Raw genomic sequence first — 11,418 nt, forward strand, 5'->3', positions numbered from 1 at the left:
AAAAAAAAAAAAAGAAAAAAAGAAAAAAAAAGAAAAAAAAAAAAAAGAAAAAAAGAAACGTATTTTTTTTCTCCAATTTTTTAATAACATGCTTCTACATACTATATATATATATACATATATAGATATTAAATACTCATTTGCACGTATATTTCATTTTTCGTATTATCTTACATAAGCAAATAAAAGCTTATCATAAATTTAAAATATCAAAATCTGCAACAATATGGACAATAACGGCGGTTTAACAACAGTTCCCGATTCATATATCGATAATTCAGCGACCTTTGCTTCATTCCAATTAGATACAAGATTACAGCAAGCTTTAAAAAGCAATGGCTTTAATAACCCGACATTAATTCAATCTAGTGCAATTCCACTAGCATTACAACAAAAAAGAGACATTATTGCCAAAGCAGCCACAGGCTCAGGTAAAACTTTGGCCTACTTAATACCAGTTATTCAAATTATCTTGGAACACAAAAAAATAAATAACCACAATATTGCAGCTGCGGGTGATGGTGATGGTGATGGTGATGGTTCTGCAAGTACCATGGGAATTGTTTTGGTTCCTACCAGGGAACTAGCTGAACAAGTGTACAAGGTTTTACAAAAGCTGTGTATGTTTTGTTCCACGGAAATACACTCATTGAATTTGTCGTCCAGTATTACAGAAAATGTAATTAACTCTTTGTTAATGGAATCACCAGATATTGTTATTTGCACACCGGCTAGATTGGTACAATATTTGAATACAACTAATCAGGCATTTTCCTTGAAAAACTTGAAATTTCTAGTTATTGATGAAGTCGACTTAATATTGACATTTGGGTACCAAGATGATTTGGAAAAGATTGCTGAATTCTTGCCTTTAAAGAAAAATTTACAAACTTTCTTAATGAGTGCTACGTTAAATGATGATATCCAAGTTTTAAAAAACAAGTTTTGCCGATCACCAGCCATTTTGAAACTAAATGATAACGAAATTAATAAAGATAAATCTAAATTGGTCCAATATTATGTTAAAGTTGGCGAATTTGATAAATTTTTATTATGTTATGTTATTTTCAAACTAGGTTTAATTAAGGGGAAAACTTTAATATTTGTTAATAACATTGATAGAGGCTATAGATTAAAGTTGGTTTTGGAGCAATTTGGCATTAAATCTTGCATTTTGAACAGTGAGTTGCCTGTAAACTCTAGACAACATATTGTTGATGAATTCAACAAAAATGTTTATCATTTGTTAATCGCCACGGATGATACAGAATATATTAGGGAAGAAGATGAAGAGGAAAAAGAAGGGGGAGAAAAGGGGGAGAATGAAAATAAAGAAAAAGAATCACAAAATGAATTGGACAAAGAAACGGAAAGCAAGAATAATAAAAAATCTAAAGTTCACAAAGATAAAGAATATGGTGTTTCTCGTGGTGTTGATTTTAAAAATGTTTCATGTGTTTTAAACTTTGATTTACCCACTACTGCCAAATCGTATGTACATAGGATAGGTAGAACCGCACGTGCAGGTAAATCAGGCACTGCTATTTCGTTTGTAGTACCTTTAAAGGAATTTGGCAAACATAAACCATCATCATTACCAACTGCTAAAAAGGACGAAAAGATATTAAGTAGAATTATTAAACAGCAATCTAAGTTAGGCTTTGAAATGCAACCTTATTCTTTTGACATTAAACAGATGGAAGGTTTTAGATACAGAATGGAAGATGGGTTCCGTGCAGTAACACAAGTATCAGTTAGAGAGGCTCGTATTAAGGAATTAAAACAAGAATTGTTGGCTAGTGATAAATTAAAAAGACATTTTGAAGAAAATCCACAAGATTTGCAGAGTTTGAGACATGATAAAGAGTTACATCCTTCACGAGTACAACAGCATTTAAAAAGGGTTCCAGAATATTTATTGCCTGAAAACGCAAGAGCTGACAAAAAAAAAATTGGGTTTATTCCGTTTTATAATGCCAACAAACGGAGAAAAAATACTAATAAAGTTAACAAAAAGAGAGGATTTAATAATAAGGGTAAAAGTGATCCATTGAAGAACTTTAAATAAAAGTTTTAAAATCATATTTATATACATTAAACATTTCTGTTTGTTTTCTATTTAAAATATTAAATGAGATATAAGCTGTATAATATTTCTATATTACATTAAAAAAGAAAAGAAAAAAAAAAAGAAAAATTGAATAAAGAAATAACGACATTGTAAATGAAGCTTGTTAGTTTGTTAGTTTTTTTTTTTGTTTTTTTTTTTTCCTGGTGTATATTAACTAACTGCATTCACAGTGTATGTCTATTATTCCTTTATTAAAAACCACAGTATATATTCTCTGCTATTCTGTAAACTCTTTTCGAAAATTGAGGAAACAATTTCTATAAACCATTAAAGTTTTAATATTCAGATTTATTATAGTATTTTTTTTGATAATAAGACTAAGGCATGGCATTTTGTTCAAAGAGGTGCTTTTAGAATAACAATTACTGAATCACCTCTTAAAAATAATTTGCTAATAAATCTCTCTCTAGGTATCTTTTCCTTGCCGTTCTTTTCGGTCCAAATTTCTTTAACGTTTTCTAAAACCATATTACAATGCCTATCAAATGCTTTAACTCTGGCTATGATTTTATGATTATTCCTTAATGATATTATAACTGGTGTACTATTCAACTTAGCCTCATTAATTAGAGACATTGGTCCGTATTTTATTTCCAATTCCTCTAGTTTTTTAATCTCATCTTGGTTTAATTCCGATCGTGGTCTATTGATAAGATCACTGTTATAAAAGCTGTAACATAATATTGTGTTATGAAATAAACAAATAAAAAAAAAACAAAAAAAAAAAGATAGGATATCTAGACAGGCAAATGACTGTGATATTCTAACTTAGTTTTATTTCATCAATATTATAATAAAGGGAAAAAAAAAAAAAAAAAAAAAAAAAAAAAATTAAATGAACAAATGTTAGTAAAATTAAATTTTAATTTCATTGTAATAAAACAGTAGAGAAGCATGAACAGTTTCTCTTTCTTTTTACTTCTTCTTCTTTTTTTTTTTAATGTTTGAAAATATTATAAAACATACGACATGGTTGATACTAACAACTAGGTTATTATATTATTATATTATAGTCTATTACACACAATCAAAAAATATTTGTTTGCTTACACTTTTTTATTCAAAATTTACTTTATGTTGTTATCGAAAAACATACATGTTAATTTTTTTATGCTAAAAGAGTAATTTTTACAATTTATTATTTTTAAAAAAAAAAAAAAAAAAAAAAATAAAAATAAAAAAAAAAAAGAAAAGGAAGTATCCGAAAAAATATATTGTTCCGTAAATATCTCGGGAAATGCGTAGCCCTGTGTAGACGTTTTTTTTTCTTTTTTTTTTTTTTATTTTATTATAGAATATCAGGACCATGTTTACAGTTATATTTGTAATTCATGGCAAAACACAAATTAATATTGAAAAGGATGACCCCATAAGCATGTTAAAATAAGAATACTTTGAAACTAATAATAATACTTTTCAGGAAAATATTATCAAATACCATTCATACCCCAGATCTATAAATGTTTTGTCTTTGGTGCCTCATTTGAATGGTTTCTTGTCTTTCTAAAATGTATAGAGCTTTATCTAACGCTATTTGAGATAAGCCTCTTTTCTCAACAAATTCCCTTCTTAATGTTTGGTAAGCAGTTGACCAACCAATGGGCAATCTTCTCTTTAATTCACTTTCAATTTGTTGAACATCCTTCAATAATTGGTTACCACCATTATTATTGCCGCCCATATCATTCGTTAATGGGTCCTGACTCAATGCATCCATTGTAGATGCTTGGAATAATCTAATCGCCTCATTTACATGACGTTCATTAGCCACTGGTGATAATTCTAATTTAGCTAATGATTCCGTTATACGAATAATAGCCTCCAATTGACGAATCGTAATCGGGATAGTTGATCTCTCGGTGGATTCCAATTCGTTGATTAATAATTGTTTTCTTATGTTGACAAAATGGCTAGATAATTTTTCGGCAGCTTGCGGACTTAGCCTTGGTGCACATTTGGATCTACAATAGGTTATATATCTTTTCAAAGTCTCAATCGGAATTTCGCTTCTACTGTTATTATCGCCATTAGCTTCAGTGTCGCCTGTTTTCCCTGTGTGTATATTCATAACATGATTAGCAATTGAAATATCTCTAGCTTCATTATGTTCATCTTTGACGATAAAAATCATATCAAACCTAGATAGAATTGTTGTTTGAAAATCAATGTTTTCACCAGGTGATTTCATTTCGTCATACCTACCATAAATAGGATTAGCAGCTGCCAAAACACTAGTTCTAGAATTCAAAACAGTGGTGATACCGGCTTTGGCAATAGAAATAGTTTGTTGTTCCATAGCTTCATGAATAGCAACACGATCCTCATCTCGCATTTTATCAAATTCATCAATACAGACTACGCCGCCGTCAGCTAAAACCATTGCACCACCTTCCAAATAAAATTCTCTAGTAGTGGGGTCTCTTTGAACACTTGCGGTTAACCCCGCTGCTGAAGAACCTTTTCCGGAAGTATAAACTGCAATTGGTGAGACTTTTTCCACGAATTTTAAAAGTTGAGATTTAGCAGTACCTGGATCACCTAATAATAAAACATTAATGTCGCCTCTCAACCTCATATTATCTGGTAATATTTTCTTGGAACCACCAATTAGTAAACAAACTATACTTTTCTTAATATCTTCGTTTCCATAAATTGATGGAGCAATTGACTTGCTTATCAATTGGTATAAATCTGGTCTTCTACTTAATTGCAAAAAAGTTTCCTCTTCTTCCTCACTAAAGTGAGAAATCGAATTAATTGGATTTTCATTTGATGTTTCCATTCCCAGCACTTTAATATATGGATTTCTGATAGCCACAGCGGATGAGCCGCCACCACTACTGCCACCATTGCTGCTATTATACCCACCTATACTCTTGGACTGGTAAATTGCATAAATACCGGTAATTATGACTCTTGTACCTGGAACCAACTTGTTAGTTAGATACCTGTCACAGGTCATCAATATGGTACGAGGCATTTCACCGACTGGAACAGATTCAGGCAACTCCTGTAATTTTAAAAACTGTTGATCGATAAACGTGGATTTTTCATGAATAATAGTATACGGATCGGCACCACATGACTCTATAGGTGTCCCCGTAGTTTCAGTTGAATGATCTGCCTGGCATGACTTGGGCAAGCTAGTCACCGAATTTCCACTTAGTGTATTAAAATTATTTAAATTAATATTCATCGTATGTCTGCATGTACGGCACATAATTGTTAATTTTGAAGCACGAGACGCTAAAAGAGAAGATGATACGATAATACCGCTTATTCTGACTATTTTAGAAACATTTTCACTGGTCAACTGTCTTAATAGAATATTTGCATTGTTATTGGTAGATTCTAAGATCAATTGACAGTTTGGAATTTTTGTAGTGGTATCAGATTTATTTATTAACTGAATGATTCTAGAAGCCACCTCAGTAGTAGCAATTTCAAATAAGGGAATGATATCAGTAGGATCTTCATTTAATTTTTTAAATAAGTCTTCGTTATAGCCAATCAAATGATCCAATGTGATTTTCAAAAAAAAGTTTTTCACCAATAAATTGTTTCTTAATTGGTCTCTATATATGAACAAAGAATCTAATCTGAACTCTAGGATAAAACTTTTGAAAGCTTTAATTATTGTTGTATTGTTATTTTCATTGTTATTGTCTTCACCTTGGAGAACGGGGGCTGAATAGATATCGTTTCTATCAAATGACATTTTATTTCGTTTTTTTTTTTTTTTTTTTTTTTTTCTTTTGATTGGCATTAATAGAAGATAGCTACAAGAACAAAGCTAATTGTATGAATCAAAAAAGAAAAAAGAAAAAAGAAAAAAAAAAAAATGAAAGAAAGCGTATTTTTTTTTCTTTTTTTGTTTGGATTGCCGTTCTTGTTATTTTTCCTTTTTCTTTTTCTTTTTCTTTCTTTGTCCTAGATTATATTTCCTTTTTAGGAGAGCACTACAATATCCAAATATTCTAGATAAGTGCGCATTTTTCTGTATATATATTCACGTGTTTTCTTTGCTGCTTTCGGAAAAGCAGAGGTAAATAAAATATAAGATATTCCGAAGTGGTGGCAAGTATCAATAAATACCGAGGATCGGCTTACAGGTTAAAATATCTAGTTTTAAGATAATTACGGGACGCGGCACAAATATCTTTTTCTGTCAATATTTGATAATAATAAAATTTGGGACAATAAGAGTCAGCTTCTCTAAAAATTTGTTGCTTGTTTTTCCAATCTATTAAAAAGATGGAAAAAGAAAAAGATTTAATAATAATAATGTTTTTTTTTGTTTTTTTTTTTAATAAATGACCACCCACGCTAATAATCTCTATATACATGGATGTTATTATTATTTATTTAATTACATGCTTTATCACATGTCTTTCCTCTTCCCCACACCATCCTTTTGCTCCCCCTCCCCCACAAAACTATTGTTTGTTTCTTTTTTTTTTTAAAAAAAAAATAAAAATAAAAATTAGGGCTTGTTATTTCTGTTTGTTTGTTTTTGTTTTTGTCTTTTTTCTTCCCTTTGTTAATTTTAAAAAAAGAAATTCTTTTTCAACATAATAATCAAGCATTTATATTAGTAGTAAGTAAGTTATGATTATTAATTAGAAATATTCGTGGAGTATATCACATGTTAAAATGATGGTGTTGCGTGTTGGCTGATTTATTTATTTATTTTTTTTTTTTTTTTTTTTTTTTTTTGCCACGGGTTGCAAGAAGAAGAAGAAAAAAAAGGAGATCATTAGAGTGATAAGCGCGGTTAATTCAAATACAAAAACATTGTAGGTGCACTTGTTTGTTGTATTGCATTTCTATTGTGTCCTAATATTTCATTTATCTATTTATGTATTTTTTTTTTTTTCCCTTTTTCGTCTTGTTTTTCTGTATTATGTAGAGCGAAAGAAAGAAAGAAAAAAAGAAAAAAAGAAAAAAAGAAAAAAAAAAAATGCGTATATTCATACCCATACAGTTGTATTTTTTCTAGTATGAAATTACCTGATTTATTTATTTATTTTTTTTTTTTTTTTCCTTTTCTTTCTTTGTCTGTCTATCTTGACCCTCAATCTCTCCATATTAATTTTTTGTATTTTTTTTATTATCTTTTCCCTTTTTTTTTTCTTTCTTTTTAAAAAAAAGTTCTCCAAATATTCCTTTTAATTACCATATAATAATTTTTTTTTAATTTTTAAAGGTTAAAGGGGGGAGGAAGAGGAAAAGGAAAAAAAAAGAAAAAAAAAAAAAAAAAGTATATAAATAAAAAGGTGTAAGTCCTTTACCCCTGAAGAAAGTAATTATTTTGAAACTTGAAAGTAAAAGAACTTTGAGGACTTAAAAGAAAGTGAAAAAGGCAAGGGAACTTGAATAATATAGTAATAATATTGTTGGTGTTATCGCTATTATTATTATTATTATTATTATTATTGTTGTTGTTGTGATTGTCGTTTGTTTTTTTTTTTTGTTTATTATTGCCGCTAAAAATATATAGCAGATCCCACAAAAACATAAAAAAGATAGTAAGAGATTAAATTACATTAAATTAAAAAAAAAAAAAAAAAAAAATTAAAAATTAAAAATTAAAAATTAAAAATAAAAATAAAATAGAATAAAATAAACTTTTTAAAATATACCCTATAGATCAAAATAAAAACTATAAAGACCATATAAGGACAAAAATAGTATACCAAAAAAGAAAAAAAGAAAAAAAAAAAAAAAACAAAAAATAAAAAGACATTGTAATGCTAAACACAAGTACTAGCACTAACAACGCTTTTCATTATTATAGTAACAAAAATAATAACAACTCTTCGGAGACCATAGTGCCTACCACACCTTTTGTTACAAATAGCATTACCAACGCTTGTAAAAACAATGACGAAGAACAACAAAAAACTGTTGAGTCTAGCAGTATAGATCTATATAATGATGATGCTGATGATGTGTTAGCTAATGTTGTTAAAAATCTAAATGTTTATGATTTAATTAGCCATCAGGACATAACTACAGATGATGATGAGGAGGAAGGAGAGGAAGTACATTATTTTTCACGTAGCCATAATGTTGATAACAATCAACTCAATAATAAAGAGGAGGACGATGGAGATAACTGTGACGAGGATGATGACGATTTAACTGTCAAAAGTTGGAACAACCACAGTGAAGATGAAGTTACTTGCAAAAAATCGTCTGGTTTCGATAATTCTGCTGATTTTACTTCGTTATTGGTTTCTCCTGCTGATTTAAATGGAAAAGATGAGAAAAAAAATAATAGCTGTGATGCCGGTAACAATAGTGCTGATGTACCATTTAATACAACAAGTAGTGCAGTGTTCAACTCGTTTTTGAATCATACAGCATATGGTCCCAGTTCCGCTCCTAAAAAAATCACCAAGAGTTTGAAAGCGATTAATACTTTTGCATTGGTTGGTCATAACGCTGGTAAAATTAATTCTGTGGATTCGCCAGGTTCTTCCTCTTCTGCCACCGCAAGTAGCATAGACTCCATGTGTTCTGGTTTAAATACGCCTTCTCCTATTAAGAGACTAAAATCATCTTTGAAGGTTAGCGGTTTATGCAAAGGACAAAAATGTAAAAGAAGTAATTCCACTCTATCGGTAGGTTCATCGGCTAAGAGTGTTAGGTTTTCTAATGACTTGATTCACGTCAAAAGGTTTGATTCCAACTCTGAACCTATATCCATATCTTCGGAAGCTTCACCGCAACTAGTCTCAATAGATGATACCGAGGAAGATGAGGAAGATGAAGAGGGACAGGGAGTTGGTAAAAGTCGCGATGGTTTTTGGTTTGGTACCTCTTTATCTAAGATGAACAGCTTGCCTTTGTTTTCATTGGATGATGGAGATGATTATGATTATGATTGTGGATTCGGAAATGGTAATGGTGCTAGTCGTGATACTGATAGAAGAAGTGGACATTTATTGTTTAAGAATAATCATAGTAACGGCAGTGTTGGTAGTGTGAAGCCCTCGTTTAGTTTGTTTGGAGATGATGAAGAGGAGGAAGGTCTCGAAGGATATAATGGGAACGATAGTGCTTATACTTTTACTAACAATTCACTCCTTTTGAATAAGGCTAGTCATAAGTATAATATCAAAAATATTACCAATGAGCACAAAAGGACGGGTTGTTTTGGGTTTGATATTAACAATGACTTTAAGGATGAATATGGGTATTATAATGATGACTATTATGATGACTACAGTAATGATACCTCAGACTTGGAAAGAGAAGTTGTTAATAAATTTCATAAATCAAACACCGCCAGCCGTGGTAGTAGCGCTATGAGTAAGAAGGGGTACAATAATACTAAATCTGGTGCTAAACATATTTCGACTGCTAAGGATGTTCTCATTGGAAACGACCTTAGTTCCATAAGCGTCACTGATTGGCATATGACTTTGAATAACATACATCCATTTATATCTACTGTTACAGAACCTCCTGAACGTGACATTTTAAATTATTTAAATGGTATTAACATTAAGTTGCATTCTATCTCCTGTAATCCTAGTAATGGCAAGTTGACTGGCTACATTTTTGTCACAAATTTGAATTTTGAGAAATTTATAGAAATTAAGTATACCTGTAACGGTTGGGTAGACATGCATTATGTTGTGGCGCATTATCATAAAACACTGTCTCCACAGATTGATGAGTTTAAATTTGAGATTGATTTGTCCAAACTAAGATTTTTCTTGTTGGGCAAGAGAATTTTGAGTAACACCGGCAGCAATACCAATAATATGAGCAGGTTTGTCATGGAGCTATGTTGTAGATACGATGTCAGTGGACAGACATATTATGATAATAATGACTATAAGAACTATAAGTTTACATTAAGTGCTAAGTTAGGTGTCAGCGCAGCCAATAAGGACAAATTTAGTAGGGATATGTTTCCGTTACGTAGGACTGTGAGCTTGAACGCATTACCGAGTAGGCGTAAGTATAGTGAAGCAGACAACAAAAATTCAACTGAAACTGATGGTGACAAAAAGGGTGACAAAAAGGGTGACAAAAAGGGTGACAAAAAGGGTGACAAAAAGGATAGTGTTTTAAGAACTTTTACTGATGATACTGACTACTTTAATGATTCTCCATTAAAAAACTTGTATCACCATCCGACTTCAGTGAATTCACCAGTAAGTAGTTTTGGAAATGTTAAGAGTGCTAATGTTAATAATAACAATAACAATGGCAACAATGATAATAACAGTGGCAATGACAATAATAATGATAATAATTTTGTTGCTGGAGATTTTAAGATGAAGAATTATGTCTTAACTAACGGCAGGTATAAGTTTGAAAATAATGTCGGTAATGCCGACAGTCGTGCTTGCAACAATATAGATACAATCATGTCTAGTGATGCTAATGGTGCCAATGACGACAAGACCCCTTCATATTCTAGTGTCAGTGATGACACATCAAGGAGCACTGATACAGGTTCCAGTAGCAGCAGTGCTAATGATGATTCTCTGTCAGCAATAAATAGAAGCGCGGTTGTTATTAATCGTATAGATAGCGGATCATCGCTTGAGTCATCTTTACAGTTCAATGGTGGAAGTGCCAATAATAGTTTTGATAATTTAAAATGTCTGAGTAACAGCAGCTTGCAAAAATTATTAATGCTATCGTCAAGTAGCAATTCCATATTTAGGGAATTTGGTAGACAGAAAGAAAATATGAATTTTAATTCTGCTGGTGGTGCTACAACGAATAATGCTAATGGTAGTAACAATAGCGGAAATGATGGCAATAAGGTTGACTATAATGTTATTTTGCAAAATTATTGTTTTTATAAGCCGCCCGGTAACAAAAAATTATCTACGGCCAATATTACTGCGAAGAGTAATGAAGCTTATTCGTTCACCAGGGTTAATGATTTGGGGTCACATTGTCATGGACCGCAGAACGACTTAACTTTCACTTCTTCTGCTACTGGTAATGATGATGATTGTGGTGATGATGCTGCTCCTGGTTATTTTTTCAACCCTGTCGCCGCAATTACTTCGGATGCATTTTTTACATGATTGTAGTGATCATGCCGCAGATAGAGTTAGAAGAAGGCTGTCAGCGATTTTGTGTTTTAGTAATTTATTGAGTTAAGGCAGATTGCTTGTTATACAGTGAAATTAAAACAAGTTTTTTGGTTGCAGTTATTTTTTTCACACAGTCAAATTTGTTTGCTTCTTTTTGGTTTCCTATGAATTGTTTTGTCGCCAGTACTATTTTTTCCCCATTTTATCATACTTTTA

The 11,418-nt window shown here is 30.9% G+C and overlaps 3 protein-coding genes across 3 annotated transcripts; 2 read left to right on the top strand and 1 right to left on the bottom strand.

Annotated features, from left to right (window-relative positions):
* Positions 1–226: 226 nt before the first annotated feature.
* DBP9 (ATP-dependent DNA/RNA helicase) lies at positions 227–2,068 on the top strand (the record flags this gene model as incomplete). The annotated part of the gene is made up of 1 exon (XM_046079887.1): positions 227–2,068. One exon carries the CDS (start codon positions 227–229, stop codon positions 2,066–2,068), a length of 1,842 nt encoding a protein of 613 aa, XP_045937198.1.
* A 1,504-nt stretch (positions 2,069–3,572) lies between these two features.
* MCM5 (MCM DNA helicase complex subunit MCM5) lies at positions 3,573–5,849 on the bottom strand (the record flags this gene model as incomplete). Its single annotated transcript, XM_046079888.1, has 1 exon — positions 3,573–5,849. One exon carries the CDS (start codon positions 5,847–5,849, stop codon positions 3,573–3,575), a length of 2,277 nt encoding a protein of 758 aa, XP_045937199.1.
* A 2,032-nt stretch (positions 5,850–7,881) lies between these two features.
* Positions 7,882–11,193, top strand: PIG1 (protein phosphatase regulator PIG1; the record flags this gene model as incomplete). Its single annotated transcript, XM_046079889.1, has 1 exon — positions 7,882–11,193. The coding sequence occupies one exon, from the start codon at positions 7,882–7,884 to the stop codon at positions 11,191–11,193; it is 3,312 nt and encodes a 1,103-aa protein (XP_045937200.1).
* Between the last annotated feature and the right edge of the window lie 225 nt (positions 11,194–11,418).

This window comes from Saccharomycodes ludwigii, chromosome I, assembly GCF_020623625.1.
Source record: "Saccharomycodes ludwigii strain NBRC 1722 chromosome I, whole genome shotgun sequence".
Lineage (NCBI taxonomy): Eukaryota > Fungi > Ascomycota > Saccharomycetes > Saccharomycodales > Saccharomycodaceae > Saccharomycodes > Saccharomycodes ludwigii.